Genomic DNA, 17,042 nt, shown 5'->3' with positions numbered 1-17,042 from the left:
ATTAAAAGATCCGAACGAAAGAGTTATCCTTCTTTATTTTCCAAGGGTTGAAAAAAAACTGGATGCTATTTCAGAAATGATGAGCATTTTCCCAAAAACTTAAAAAAATTGCACTTTGTCGCAGTGGTAGTTTCAACTTTGAACTGTTTTGAAAACAATGCATGGACAATCGCTTTCCAAGACGTGCCTTGTTCAGAGCAATTGCATTCATCTAAAAGTTTAACAGCTAGCTGATTTGTGACCAAACACTTACTTCTTGAATTAAATAAGAAAGAAGACCAGCTCTGGTTAACTTTATAATTGATTGGTCATAATTCAGCACAATGTGAAGTAATCGCACTTATCCATGCTTCATCGCACACAAGATGCAGTACAGTTACTCAAACAATTGAAATACAGCTTTTGCTTAAAAGTGTTCATAAGCAGCAACCTTTAAATATTTTACAAGGGTTTGGTTTTTAAATGTCCATAGTGCAATTATAAGTAAATTCATATACATGTACTTGTGATTTTGTGTGTGTATTTTTACTTTAAATGCCGACTTGTGAGAACTTGCATTGAAATAGTTTCAGAGTATTCTTTTAAACGGTGTATCTACAAATTTTGATCCGATAATAAGCACTCATGCAAATCAAAACAATACTTCAAACGGAAATACGTCGTAACGTGGAGGTATCCCATACTACCTTAATTCTAAAAATCGTACAATACGTATATCAAGTAAATACATAATAATTTAATTGATAATTTTACTGCATAACATATAACGATATGTACTAATATATGATAATATGTATAATATAGAATTAAGTGAAAAAATTTTTAAGGCAAAGTTGATTAAAAATTTGCAAAGTTAGAATAAAGTAAGAAAAATACTGTATCTGTATATAGAATTGTCATAAACATAGCTGCATTGAAAAAGGTAAAGATAATCAACACTGAACGATCACATCAAAAATACAAACAATTCAAATTTCCAGATCAGGGCATGAACACTGACCCCTGGGAATTCCACTGATGGGATTAGTTAAGTGCCTAGGAAGAGTAGACATCCCCAATCGCAAGATACATACCATTGAGAGAGGAAAAAGAGAAAAAAATCGATATTTTGAAACATAATTTGAAAAAGCTGTATATAAGTTAAACTTTATTTAAAAGTTAATAGCAAAAAGTTGCACACTAAAAACTAATGGGATAAGGAAAAAAAATGAATGAATAGAAATTTTCAGCATGTAAAAATATGTGCATGGATGAATCCCATTAATCAACAAACGGTTTTCAGAATAATCGAATTCTTTATCTTCATCTGTAAATAGAAATGTTGGTAATTTTGATGTACAATACAATTTTCTTGGGGAAAAAAGTTTTCAAAATTTTCAAACATGCTTTTTTGAACATTCGTAGGCAAGTTAATTTTGATCTTTGAGTTAATACTATAAAGTTGAGCACAATAATCTGTCTTTACGGGTACAATCACAATAGGAAAAAAAGAAAACAGTGTTTGAATTTTAATTTCATATTTTAGTGTAAGGGAAAAACCACAGGTTTCAGGAGGAGATTTCAAAGTGTTGTGTGTATCTTTAATCTTTATTAGATGTGGACTCACACACGGTACAGAGTTAAGACGGTTACACTTGTAAAATAGCTGAGTAAGGAGTAGACCCGTACGTCGCCAATTCGAATAACACGACAAGAAGGTCCTCATACGAGACTGTTAAATGTTTGGATGACCAGTAGGACCAAGAATAAGGTCTGAATTCGTGGCGTTTTACTTATAATTGGTGGCGTAAAAAAACAAACAAATTATTCTCAAACAGACTTAAGGAGAAAAATCTATAGGTGCGAGATTTAAAAAAAAAAATGATTTGGAAAAGATAATGATTTTCAGGGCAAAATGGCATGAGCCGGTACTGGAATATCATGCACATATGTGTACTCTAATAAAGCTTTATTTCAATGTTAATGATTTTGGGTTGTTACACAGTTTCCATTCAATTAAGATATCGTTGATAGAAAATGTTAGTTTTCATTTGATGCGTTGTTCTTCTTATACTACCTGTTGTCGGCATATAACGCATGTCGACAGAAAAATTTGTCATCTGGTAAATAAATAGTTCATGACGGGTATACCTGATTAAATGTCTTGATAAATTTTCAAGCCACACTATATTTTGTCGAATGTGATAGATTTTGTAGTTGCCTTATTGAAACGATCAAGAGCCACTCGAAGGCTAGCTGCGATTGTTTCTTTTTTTGCACTGAAGCATTCCGCGTTCAGAAGCATCAACTCCCCGCCATATATAATACCAACTGCGTACAGATTGTCTCCAACTCTCGTCAAAATGATAGATCCACTGTCTCCTTTGTCGGAAAATTGTTCAAAAGCAATATGTGGCAAGATTACCATAACCTCGCCACCAAATAATTCAAAGTCGCTTACTTTTTGGACGAATCCCTCTGTTTTTGATGTAGTCGCACCATACTTAAATACCATTCTGTCGGTTAGTGTTGAAAGAGGTTGTTCATAAACATGAATACTTTCGTTTAATCCTTCAATAGTTTTCAGTAACAATCCAAGTACTGATTTATGTACTGATATAATGGAGACATCATGCACGTTATCAACTGATCTTCCCATTTCATACACATTTTCATTCGGCCAAATGCAGCGGCCAATGGTTTTAAGAACCTGGAGATGTTGGACTTTTGCAATATCCCCTTCTTTGAAAAGATGACCGGATGTAATGGCTACAACGTTTGACAAAGTGTCATCGAGGTTTTGTGTACTTGAAATTTCTCCAAACATTCCTAAACTGCCTTGAATCTTTTTTTCTTCATTTACAATTTCACCTCCACATTTGATCACACACTGAGGATTTAATGCTTCTTTTAGCAACTGAAATTCTATCTCTCCTTGAAAATGCGTTTCTATTGCTTTTTGGAGTTTGTTTCTGAGATTTGGATTCTGATTACTATAAAAAATGTGTAGAGTCCCATCACAAAGCCTGTATCCAACGACTCCATATTTTCTTCCACTGAATAAATAAAAAATAATAATTTTAAAATATCCATAATATTTAAAATAATTTAATTTTTAATGTTCAACAGATCCTAAAGTCTTAAGAGCAAAAGCAAAACATGTTTCATTATTTTCTTGCTTTGAAAAATTACTGAATTTAAAAAGGTTTTATAATACCTACGCTCTAATCTTTTTAACACACTCTTTTGTAAGTTTTGAGCGTACACGGAATTTTCTGGCGAAAAGTTTTTCTTTAAGTTCTTCCAATTGTTTGACAAATCCGCTGACTTGTCTTGTTGTTGGTTTTGCTTTTAAAAGCGATAAAGAATTGTCAATTGTCTTTTCTAATTTGAAGTAGCATTTCTCATATATTATTGATTTTTCAGCGTTGACTCTCAGGACATGTGATGCATGACATTGGGCTTTCCTGACGACCAACTTGACTTTCTTTTCAATATCAAAATGAGAATCGACTATGAAAAAAAGCAATGATCTGTCAATGTCCTTCACCAAGGAATTTAAAGAATCAAAGGATATCTGAAAAAAAAAAAAAAAAACAAATGTATGATTATTAATGATCAATTAGTAATTGATAAAAGTCATTGATTACTAAGTTCTTAAGAACTATTCTTTACCTTATCTTCCCAAAACGAATCTCCGAGATAACACACAAAAACAGATTCTTTATCAATGGACTGCTCTTCGCCTAAAATGCCAAAATTTCCCCGTTACATTTAGATTATCTACCTTGAAAATAAAATTTTGTTGAACATACAGAAAAACTTTTCATTTCATACATTGCTTGCAATGGGTTGTTTTGGTTGAAAATTGGAAGAATTCAAGACATAATTTCTTGACATTTTCTCTGTCATCAGTGATGAAATATATGCCATCTTTTGGTTCAGGAACTGCCTTTAGTGCTTCAAATTCTTTCCTCCAAATATACTGCAGCTCCGATGAAATGCGTTTATATAGGTTCAGTTCTGCTGCACCATATTCGAAAGTGACATAAAAAGGATACAGGATATGTGATCGTTTTTTAAACCTTGCTGGGCTGCAAAATAATATTCTATCACTTAAAGGTGCTTAGACACAGATTTGAAGTTAATATTTTCTCAAAATTTCTGTATAATATCACGACTTATATATTGCAATAGCATTTCACACGAAAATATAATTAAAAACTTATTTTATCTGGAAATTATTGGAACTACGAATTCCTGGACGCGTTTGATTAACACATCCTTGCACTTTCACAAATTTTATCTTTATCCTTAATATTTAAGAAAAGAAGCGATTTTGTTTTGTATTAATGAAAAACATTACATCTATAATCCAGAAATTTCAGAGTAGAAATGTGCGAAAGCAAACCCCCTCACTAATATCGTCAGCCCGTGCTCAGTGTTGTGTACAGAGTTTAACAAATTGAATATACCCGTGAAACGTAAACTGTTTCTGTAAACAGGGCACGAGCTCTGTTATTGTTAATGTTTACGATTCACCGGGTGTGTTCAATTGTTAAAGTCTGCACACACCACTGAGCACGGACTGACAATACTGTGAGTGGGTTTTGCTTTCGAACATTTCTATTCTGAATTTTCTGGATTATAGTTTTAATACTTTTCATTAATACACAACAAAACAGCCACTTTTCTTAAGTATTAAGAATAAAATAAAAAAATTGTGAAAGTGCAAGGATGTCTCAATCAAACGCGTCCAGAATTTTGAAGTTTCAATAACTTCGAGATGAAATAAGATTTTTATTATATTTTAGTATGAAATGCTATAGCAACATTTAAGTCATGAAATTATACAGAAAATCTGAGAAAATATTAACTTCAAATCTGTGTCCAAGCACCTTTAATTTAAATAAAATGTTATTGAAAAAAAATATTTTTGAAAATGGTTGTATAGAATGCAACGTTTTAAATATGTGCTCTGTTGCTTAAATGTACTAAAATACAAAATGAAGCAGATTTCAATTATATTTATAGTGGTATGTCCACGTAACTCATAAAATTGTTCTATATACCTGCTTACTCGGGCCCTTTTCCATGGTATTGGAGGATTCAAATAAAAGTCTGAAAAATGTTAAGCTTAAAAATGACCAGAGCAATGACCTCGTCACATAATTGAAACCAAATATTTGAGCCTTCAGCCTCAATCCATAATCTTAGGAATTCTATTCATATTATACAGAACTTGAGCATACTTTCGTATAAATATAATTAATGCAGTCTGTCATCTTTTGAAAAGTATAATTCTATATAGATTCTCTCCTCTGTAGCGTTTCTAAAACTTTTCCTGATTATGAATAAATCTAACCTTTGGAGCACGATTATATAAATACTAATCTACCTTACCAGACGTTACATGCATATAAGTTTCACGCGGCTAGGAAAAGGCTGTCCGAAGAATGTCACAGTGTACCAGCCGTAGTAACTTCTCTGAACTAACTAGATTTGACGTCATAATGGCATATGACGTCAAGTCACTGCAAATATGAGCAGACATGACGGGGAAAGTGTCATAACTTTTACATTCCATTCACATCACATGTAGAATTTTTTTTACGTTGATGTTTAAATAATGTGTCTGGATTGTTGTTTTAAGGCTGTTATGATGGTGAATATTTGCAGTATTATATCGTTATTCCTTTTTCTTACCTAACATGAACGTATTCAAACAATTACAAAAAAGAATGTGAAATGCTTCCCCTTACACGTCCGTAGATAGAGTAAGAATTTATAAATCTTATATATATTAGACTGGCACAAGTGAATAATAAGGATTAATTGAAGATATTCAATTCCGTGTGAATCTACTAGAGAAATATGTCCTCTAACTGAATTTTGCTGGGGGATTGTATGTAATTTATCCCATTTTGTATAAATTGCGATGAAGATGGGAAAATGACCTCTTGTATGTGGGTAAGTTGAATTTCTCTTGAAACATTTTCTTACGAAATAAAATTCAGACTTGCCCCCAGCACTTTATATATGCCCAAGAATACGTTTAATTGATTTATGTAACAAGCCGTTCACAATAATTTTGTTTTTCACTTGTGCTGATGCGATTTTTGTGCAACATTTAAGAAAATTTATAAGTCTCCGTCACGTGATCAACACAGTCATGTGACATCACAAAAATGCTTTTTTATAATACCTTATTCAACTCTCTTTACAACTTAACTGTGTATGTATACATAGATTTCAAATTGAAATCAAAACATATCTCAAAATAAAATAGCATATATCTAATGCATTTTAAGCCTTCGGACAGCCTTAACATAGCTGCGCACTGTGACAATTTTCTATATAAACTCGATAGCCATGTAATAATTGATGTATCTACAACAAATATCATAATGGTTTCCATAGTTTCCATATGTTTTATTACGTATCTTACATCTCAAGTTCATAGGTATATGTCTTTAGCAATTTTATTTCTTAAAACTCTAAAGACTCTATAGTTTCTAGCAATCTTGAACCTTTATCAATAAGAAATATGAACTTTTATATACTGAAACGCAAAAGAAACGGAACATCTTATTTTAGGGGGAAATATTAAAAATAGGATTTTGTATCCAAAAAGTAAGGACATCTTCAACTTTGTAAATATCGGTAATTTAACGGTTGAATGATTTTCATACCATTACCGGAAGTTAAGTTTGAATCCGCTTAACAGAAATCAAAAATTGCATGTTTAACAAAATATTTGGCAATAATATGGGGTTTTAAGAATTTATAACTGTTCATCATAAGTAATGAAGCAATGTTACGATAAATAAACTCTCTTTTCTTTTCCGTAAGCGATGCCAAGGCTTCCTAAAAATGACTTAAGTACGCATTTCCATTGCTCTAGCTGGAAAATATCAAAATAAAGGTGATGGAGAGTTGCAGTTGCAACTATGCAACACATCACACCTCAACAGGCTCTTACGCGCAGGGGTAATAAGGAAGCATACAAAATATTCTACCTTGACTTAATCAGTGCTACATTATGACGTCATAGTAGGCGAGATGACGTCAATTTTAGAATACAAGTTTTCGTAATATTCGTATTTAGAGATGTAATTTAACTCTAGAAAATGAATAGAAACGTGTAAACATTAACAAAAATAAAATGTTTTTATTTTGTTATGCTGTATCTGTCATTTTGATTAAAATCTACCACCGATGACGTCATATGTGTACTTCAAGTAACTTGGGAATTGATCATGTCGTGTAAAGAGAATTTGGCTAAGACGGCATGTACAAAGATACGTAAAATGGAGTTTAAAAGCAAATATCCTGAATATTTTGTGAAATTCATATGGAGTTCAGTTACTAAAACAGGTATGCTAATTTATTTTCATCGATTGTATTCTCTTTGAAGACAGTCAGCTATATACGTATCCCGGTCGGCCTTTCCTCTGTCATTTGTGACAAAAATAATGCAGCAGAACAACAATAAGCTGTATATTTCAAAACATAAGATTTTTACAGATGGAAAGTTTGCCTCCTAAAATACTTGGAAAGTGCTGCTAGAATCCCGAGTTAAGCATGGTTTTACGAAAAATCTCGGTTTATATGTATAAAATTCAAAACATCGGGTAAGGTTTCGTGCGAATGTGTGGAATTATTATTTTACTGACGGGACAGTGGGATTCTAGCAGCACTTTTTAGGCAAAATAGATGTTTTCCAACTATATTATTTACTCAAAGAAATTATTACACTTCGGGGTATTGTTGTTCTGTTAGCTTTTTTACTAAGGAAAATTTCGCTATTAATAGAAGTCACGTGATGCCGTGGTGGTGGTGCACGTCTTTGCGTTAGACACTCTTTTATCTTTATGCAATAGATAATAATAGTTTACATTTATCAGCGGTTTTGGTAAGTTATCAAACTTAATTTTCTTTAAAAAGTCTAAATTTCCAGAGAATTGACTTATATGCTTCCTTAACATACCCGCGCGTATCATTAGCATGAATGACAGTCCTTGGACCGGAAGTCAAAGGGTTACTACACTGCGCCTGGCTAGAGAAAATTCGACCTCATCATCTGAAAAAGAGGCATTTAAAAATGGGAAAGAATATTTCTTTCGCTCAGATCTCGAGATTGATGAACCTACTGCATCGTAGAAATCAAGCTGCAACTGTTGTACATGGCAGTCTTGCACGCTGTAATTGAATGGCCGGGGTGGGGGTGTTTTATAATTCATGTGTTACTTTCTAAAGTTAAAAGATTATATTTTAACATTTTTATCAAATCTCTGATGTTTATAAATCGAGTTTTACCTCACTGTATTCTTTTTTGAAAATCATTAGATAAAAAACTCAAATATTTGTAAATTACTGCTTGTTGCGTTTCTTTTGCGTTTCAGTATATTTTCCTGCTAATGCTTCTTAACATAGTTTTTGGACTCATAATTTTTCATTCTTCTAAATTTTCACCTAAAAGCGGTTATTGCTTTTCATTTGAAAAATACTTTACGTATTATGCAATCAGAAAACTAGGAAATTGCTGTTTAATATCGTTTTTCTTATCAATGTTTAACTCAATTAGTTTTACTTGAAAAAAAAAAAATAAATCTACCTTGTTCAGCTTGACAGCGTGTCACAACGCCTGATTTACCTCCTGCCATTATCCATAGCCTATAAAATAATATGTAATTTCGCTTGCACATACTTTTTATTTCTATATTAAAATATAATAATATAAATTAACATAGTTGATATTAAAAACGCTTGAGTTTCTGATTGAAAATATGTAATTGTTTTTGAAATCAAGTTTTCCAACAATCTGTCGGAATTCCCATGGGTACAAATTGCACCCTTTATTAGCTGACCTATTTTGGCATTCATAAGACGCAAAATTTATTTAAAAACTTCCACATGAAAATAAGAAAAACACTTGCTATGGCCTTCAACTTGACATGTAGATATAACGACGACCTTTTATCTATTAAGAAAAGTTACTTTAATTCATATGTCCATTCGATATATCCCAGTGAACTTGACGAAAAGACACCACAGAGTCTGACATGTTTCATATTGAGATATTTTACCAGAAGAAGAGGTTATTGGTAACCCAGCAACAAAACTTTATTATAAATGTGTTGACTTTTTTATTGTCATTATTCCTTACTTACATGTATATAAAAAACTGCATGTAAAATTTATGTCTCCAAGTTGATTCGATACGTAAGAAGATATTCTACGTACGATTAACTTTTAAAACGAGTTAAGCTACATGTATCCACCTAACAAGGATATCGGCAGTCCCGTTTAAAGTCATGATTATGAAGGTTCTATGGTCGATGCAATCACCTTATCAACAAATACAATTTATCATTAGGTACAATGCTGACGTACTGACTAAAATGCATGCTAATCGTTAGGCTATTATTTACATACTGAAATTTCCAAAGATTTTTTTAGGGTTATCAGATCATGACAAGGGGAGAACAGCTGGTGAACACTCCTCAATGGCACGTGATCTCGCCTATAATGTTTATGGAGGTGCCTGTTTGCTCTGCTCCAGATTTGTGTTGCTTAAACGGACTTTGAGCTTGAAATCTGTTCGTTATCTCCATATTTCATACTTCATTACACACATGTAAGAGATGTAAATATTATTACCAAATATATAACTCACTTTCAAATGAAACTGAAAGTTAATCCTGTTATTGATAAATCCTTGCTTTTCTTTTACACATTAGCATGATACACAATTAATTGACTGTCAAAAACTTATTCTATTATATGACATGTATATAGATAGTCATATAGCCTTAAACATAGATTTTTTCTGTTTTTGCTGCTTTACAAGAAGTGGATATTTTTATCAAAAGAATTAGCCCTATCACTGCCGAGCAAATATTATCAAACTGGAACTTTATGTGTATTAGATGATTAAAATATGAAATTTTATGCTACTCATTAAGAAAATAACATTAAAAAGGATTGTAATCAGTCAGAATTCACCATGGTTCGGATAAACGGTTAATTGAACAGGAAAAACGCCCTACCATTATTGCTGTGACGCCTTTAGTGAAGAACGATAGTATTTTTAAAACAAATACTTTTAAATTTTTTCTAGTTCCCTGAGACGCTTTATACAATGCTACATGGGTAAAATATGACGATGAAAATAGAAAAAAAAATATTTTCAAGAGATATTTGATGTTATGATCGTGAGACACAACCAATTCAATGTCATAGACATTTATGTTTTCATTTAAAAAAAAAAGTTGATTAAAAATTAGAAACCTATCAATTATTTTGATTACCTTTCTGAAACTAACGTGACATCGACGCTGCAGTACTTTTTATTAGTAAAATGGAAATCGATTTGTGAAGAACTATAATCAAATGCACTATGTGTCATAAACCCCTAACATAATAATATATATATATTACAATACATAAAATGACCATTTAAAGGATCGATTTTTTTTCTCAAACATGCATTTGAATTTTGATAGAGAACTCTCTTTTCACAAACTTTGTTTTGTTCTGTCACTAAACACTATCCAGGATTTTTTAAATAATCTATAACTTCATCTATGCAGCGCCGTATCAATTAAAGCAGGAGACTACCTAGTCTTCTCTTCAAGAGAAATTTACGTGCAGATAGATTACATAGGAAGATTTATATAAAGGCAATAAATCAATAAGTTAAACATTTAAAAGTTATTTATTCATAAAAGTAAAGACGTCAATAGTTTTATCTAGGTCGGAACCCAGAATCTAGTTTGTTATGTTTGTTATGTTTTTGATTAGGTGAATTAGGCTTCATCGTCGATATATTCTTTAAAGTTTCGTCATCCTATATTTCTTCTTGCTAATATATCATTTTTTAATTTATCGATAAGCATCGAAATAATTATCATAAAAAAGCATTTTCTCACAAAAGTGTAATTTTCATTAATGAATATAAATAAACATTTCAAATCTTTCCTTTTGAAATGTACCACTGATCACGCACATTCAGTATTATATTTAAAAGACATTTACTTAAGGGAAAAGGCGAAATATTTTACTTACATAAAAAAAGAGTCATGAATTCAAATTTCTTATCATTAATTAAAAACAATAATTAATCATGATTGTCTTAAAGAGTTTACATTTAGCAAAATAACTCAATGATTTCTCTGTGAAACTGGGAAAATATTTTATATTTCATTTCCTATTTATCTAGTATAATATCGGAAGAAATGGAGATATTGAAGAAAAGAGAAAAATAGGCAATAAATCCATAAGATGAACATCTAAATGATATTGACTAATAGAGGTAAAGACATCAGTAGTTTTATACCTAGATCGGAACCCAGAATCGAGTGTGTTTTATGCAGAGAAACGACTTTTTCGTTTATTTTTGGGGAATTGGGCTTTATCTATGATATTTTTAAGTGACGTCATCCTAGGTTTATTCATATTATTGTTATTTTCATTTTCCGTTTAATTAAATTTTATTTAATGTGGATTATCATTCATTTCATTTATCTTTATCGTATAAGTTTGAAATGTTTATTGATGTGTATAGTTGTTGTTTTTCTTGACATATAATCTTAGTATTTGCATCGCACAAACGTCAAACTTATTTATGTAAATATTGATTATTCAAAGATCTTAATTTTTTTTTTCTAAAAACCGATATACTTATTAGAAAAAAAAAACAACATTTTTCTCACCAAAACATAATTTTCTTTACAGAAAAAATAAATAAACACTTCGAATGTTTGGTTTTGATGTGTAATTTATTTGGGATATTATTCGTGTTCTTATTCTTTTATTTTTTTTTTAAAGTTAAAGTGACATGATCACAGAAATTTGGTACAAAGACAAAATATTTCACATGCATAAAAAAGGGTCAATGATTTAAATTTCATATCATTAATAAAAAAATTGAATTAATTATGATTGTCTTGAAAAGAAAGTTTACTTTAAGCAATATAAATTAATGTATTACATGTATCTGTAAATTGAAATTGAGGAATGAATTATCTTTCATGTGTTTTTTTTTCTAGATTCATCTCGGAGCAAATAGAAAAAAAATATTGAAAAAATGAGGCAAAAATAACAAAAGCTTTTTTATTGACAATAATACAAAGTCTTATTGATCTGCTATTTCAGAAGGGATTGTAATGGGTGAATTAGTAGAGAATTTTGCCTTAAACATGTACTTTTTGGTACATACAGTACCGACCAGACACAACCTAACAGAAAGCGAACCCAGAGCGCACCCCGGGTTCGCTCTCTGGGTTCGCTTCGGGTTCGCTTGGGGTCCGCTAGTGCTGATCCGGAGCGAACCCGGAGCGCACCCGTAGCGAACCCGCAGCGAACCCAGAGCGGACCCAGAGCGAACGCAGAAAGCGAACCCCGAATTCAGTAGCGGTCCCAGAAAGCGAACGCGCGTTCGGTGTTGCGTAACAGAGCTGTCAATCAGGATTAGCGATTAACTCATCAGCGCGTCGACCAATCAACATGCCGAACAGGTCTGACAATCAGGATAAGTGATAAAATGCATTGACCATCAGCGCATCGACCAGTCAACATGCCAGTTTGTAATCTAAACATTGTACAAGCAAAGCGTGTGAATAATAAAAATATTATTAATATGATTTTTAAACATGATTTTACATTCATATATTTTAATTCTCCAGACAATATGCAATATTTACATATCTATTTTCATTATTTTTTTATTTTTAAAATCTATTAATACATTATATATTTTTATTATCCAGGTAGCATGTTACATGTATAGTTACATATTTATTTTCTTTATATTCTTAAAATCCATTAATATATAAATATGTATTGCGTAAATTTATCAGACAATAAGTACTTCAATTCATAAAAGAAAAAAGAAGATAATAATGGTTATAACGATTGTTACTTAAAAAAAAAAACAAAAAACAAAAAAACAAAAAACAAAACAAAAAAAAAAAAAAAAAAAAAAACAAAAAAAAAAACAAAAAAACAAAAAAACAAAAAAAAAAAAAAAAAAAAACTGGTCTCTGATAAACTATAGAATCTCAAGATACAGTATAAGAACGTGCTTTAATTTATGTACGTGCTTTAATTTAATTATTTTTATTTATTATTTCAATCTACATGCACGTTTTAATTTATATGGATCACCATCGAAATTATCGATCTTAATAATTGATCATGAAAAAAATTAAATGTACATTGTACAGCATAAATGTGCATTATGTCAATACGTAAATTAGAGGAAAAAAATCTCATTTTGTTAACTTCTATGACATTTTTTTTTAAATTAATCTTTTACCAAAATTTAATAAATAGCTTGATTTAAATACATGTATATAGGGAAAGATTATTTTATCAATTCTAATCATCCTACATGTACATGTAGCCCTTACGTTGTATGTTTTTGAAATTTTGTAACTACTTGCAAGTCAGACGACAAAAAAAAAATACCCACCGCAAAAATACTTATCACTTTCCTTCGCGTCGATATATATAATTATGCAGGTTTACATGTTCAAGAACCTCTTACATGTACTACATGTAATTTTCGAAATACCTTATATGGATATAAAAAAATACTAGACGGGTACGTTTTGTACTTGTGCTTGAAAAGTACACGTAATTCCAACATTAGTAAATTGAACTTGCAAAGATACCTTTATACGAAAACGTACATATATTTTTTCATTACATAGGTATCTGTATTTGAACAACTGTAACTGTCATAATTATTTCATTTTAACACTTTAATAATTATAGTTTCAAAGTGAAGCCAAGGTCGTCACGTGTCGGTAATCATCCACCTTTTTCGAAGATATTGCGGGTGCTAAGAGCAAATGCGGTGGGTTTTTTTTAATTGACACTTGTTAGCTGGATGTATACTGTCTCCATGGTCACGGTATACCTGAGATATACTCCCCCTACATTCGATGCCCCTTAAGTTACATGTACCTCGTCTGGGCAAGTTATCAATGAGAAATTCAATAATTATTCTTATTTTTTATTTCTTTATTTTTTTTTTTTTTGATTTTTGAATTTGGAAATGTCATAGTTCTTTGGTACGTTGAGGAGTACATGTTCATGTAATTTGCTGCCACCTGAATGCTGAAAATTAGTAAAATAGCTTTACGAGAGAGAAAGAGAGAGAGAGAACACTGTATATTATTTGAAATTAAAATCGCTACAACCGGCCCATGGAAAACAATTCGAGTACGGAGAGGAGTGGGGGGCTCATCGAAATAAAACAAGAAGAAAACAAACATCGGGCGTTATCATCTTAATTTCATCTACTTAATCATGTGAGTTTACAATTGTTGATTTCTTGTTTTGTTTGTTTTCTTTCCTGTTTTTATTTATTTTTAAACATTTAGGATTTTGTTTCTTAACATGCCGCTCCAGTATGTACATGTATATGTAGTGGGCGGGGGGGGGGGGGGTCATGAACCAGTAAGGAACACAAACTATTCAAATGATCATTCACATGTATTTGAAAACAACTTTAAAAAATAATATATTCTTATCAGTGGACCAGTTATTAGTTTTTGTTTGTTTGTTTGTTTTGGTTTTTTGATTGTTGTTTTTTTTTTTATAAGTCTTCCGTTAAACTCGCCTTATAAAACAATGATTTATAGCATGGAAGTAAATTATAAATGATCTGTAAAACGAAACTCAAGTTACACTGTATGAGAATTTTTAGTGATTATCACGACCTACATATACATGTAATGAACGACAACCTAGCTTAAATGTAAACTGCTAAATATGAAAACTTAGCATTATACTTGTACAGTATGTCTCAGCTATTTCATCGATAAGATCATAATTCAGTTGTTTGTCTTTCAAAAATTTAAATTACGATTTAGGAATTGCAATTACAATTGGAAGTTCCAAATTATTTCAAAACGCACGAATAATGTAAACAAATGACTTTGAAAGGTTTTTTTTTTATTAAGATACTTTTATCAATTTCACTCCATCCGATACATCGAAAATAAATTTAACACCTTTTCTTCTTTTTTCTTTCGAGATATACTTAGCTTGTAAGTTAAGAAAAATAAAAGTAATAGTTCTACGTCGAATGTACGGTGAAATTCTTGAAAATTTATATCAACGTTCTCCATATTGTCACTTACATGTACATGTTTCGATCGCCATAAAAACAGTAATGATAGATTTCACTACTGTATTTGGAATATACAAGAGGCGGGGCTTACTGGCGGCAAGATTAAAGTGGGGTCCGCTTCACGCATGAGTGCGCAAAGCGAACCCGGAAAGCGAACGCCGGGTTCGCTCTAGCGGACCCAGAGCTAACCCCGAGCGAACCCAAAGCGCACCCAGAGCGGTCCCAAATTTTCTGAAACCGGACCCGCAGCGGACCCCGAGCGAACCCGGGGTGCGCTTTGGGTTCGCTCTGGTGTTAGGTTGTGTCCGGTCGGTACTGTACCTCACTAATTTTTGGAAAAGAAATGCTTAACTGAAACATTATCTCTATCGTTTAAATAAAAGATCTCAAGCATGTAATATTAAAGCTATTTTGAAATTGATTTGATGACGATGAGATGTATGGGTACTTTTAAAATCCTCCCAAAGACTTGAAACGTTGCCAACACGAAGGATTGGCAATATTCAATAAAGAGACAGCACCCTATTTATTAAAATTTTGTCATGTAAATTATTCTTTTTACACTGAGCAATTTGCAAACCCACGTCATTGAACACACTATATACAAATATCTTATCGATTTCTCAAACGAAGCAACTAACTATTCTCCCGCTCAACCAAGGTATTCAAATACACGTAAAAAAATCAATAAAAATCAATAAAACATTTAAATTCTGGTTTTAAAGGAACTGTCGAATGCTAGATAACATTCCTGTTTGCTAAATGAATGCTTTCCTAAGAATATATTACAGAGACTAGATATATTAACTTTACTTAATTTTTAAAAAATAAATTAATCCATGTCTGATCTTACCCTTCTGTCTACAATTCCGTGTGTTCAAAATTATTTCTTATAATGTTTATGTAAAATTTGTATATCAATGCATTTCGAACCGTTTTTTAAAGTTTCCGTGATTTTTTTTTTTCGCGAAACTATAACAAAAATAATCCCAATTTCGAATAAAATATGTGTAAATAAACATTCCAGGAACAGCCGATTGATTTTTATTTTTGTGTCCTGATAACTTCGTTAAATTACAAATTCGATAAGTTCATGTGAATAAGAATGATTTTTGAAAATCTTAAATTCCTTATAAGTTTTTTAACCTTTACTTTACTTAAAGGGGAAGGATATCTACCGATCATACTTTTTGTTAAAGACTCGGAGAGATAAGGCGCCTTATTTTTCACAATTATTTCATATTAACGTTATAGTGATGTATTTGCAAATCAAATTTCAATCTATTACACTGTACCAATCATGTGAATAGAAATGGTCCTTCAAATATTTAATCTTGTAACAATGTTAGAAAAACTAAAATGTTAGAAAATGCCAGCTATTCTAAGGTTCACATAAAGCTTCGTTCAACGAAGGGCTCCATTATTAATTTAGATTCTTTTGAAAAATTTGGATCTAGAAAAATAATTCAATGTTATCCGTAAATCACATCATGAATGTTCAATACATACCTTTGATTTGCTATTTGACAGAGATTAATTTTGATTGATTGATTATATGTTGTTTTGCGTCCTATTCCAAAATTTTTCACTCACATGGAGTGAAATATATGGAGATAACGAACATTATTCAAGCTCAAAAGTCCATTAAACAATACAAAATAGGTGCAGAGCAAACATCCAAAACATCAGAGGAGGAATCAGGTGCCATGGAGGAGTGAGCATCCTCTGCCGACCGGTCACACCCGCCGTGTGCTCCTTGTTATGATCGGGAAATAAGGGAAAAATCCGTCGACAATTCAGTGTGTAAATAATGGCCTAACGATTAGTATGTAAAAAGTCAGTCAGCATTTGACTCAATGATAAATTGTATTTGCTGACAAGGTCATTGTATCGACCATAGAACTTACGAATTGATGAC

The 17,042-nt window shown here is 31.5% G+C and overlaps 1 protein-coding gene across 1 annotated transcript in view; it reads right to left on the bottom strand.

Moving 5' to 3' along the window:
- Nucleotides 1-762: 762 nt before the first annotated feature.
- LOC133186331 (uncharacterized) overlaps nucleotides 763-17,042 on the bottom strand; it is a 34,131-nt gene continuing 17,851 nt past the window's right edge. The window contains exons 2-7 of the mRNA XM_061321583.1: nucleotides 8,597-8,655; nucleotides 5,052-5,100; nucleotides 3,817-4,073; nucleotides 3,655-3,725; nucleotides 3,201-3,556; nucleotides 763-3,035 (exon numbers count right to left, since the gene is read on the bottom strand). Coding sequence (XP_061177567.1) covers nucleotides 2,165-3,035; nucleotides 3,201-3,556; nucleotides 3,655-3,725; nucleotides 3,817-4,073; nucleotides 5,052-5,100; nucleotides 8,597-8,655 — 1,663 coding nt within the window. The 3' untranslated portion in view covers nucleotides 763-2,164. The remainder of the gene's footprint in view (nucleotides 3,036-3,200; nucleotides 3,557-3,654; nucleotides 3,726-3,816; nucleotides 4,074-5,051; nucleotides 5,101-8,596; nucleotides 8,656-17,042) is intronic.

The sequence above is a fragment of the Saccostrea echinata genome, unplaced genomic scaffold (genome assembly GCF_033153115.1).
Source record: "Saccostrea echinata isolate AGI-Se365-2 ecotype Australia unplaced genomic scaffold, CSIRO_AGI_Sech_v1 ptg000013l, whole genome shotgun sequence".
Lineage (NCBI taxonomy): Eukaryota > Metazoa > Mollusca > Bivalvia > Ostreida > Ostreidae > Saccostrea > Saccostrea echinata.
The sequence above is the reverse complement of the archived record's forward strand: the minus strand, read 5'-3'. Positions and strand labels throughout refer to the sequence as shown.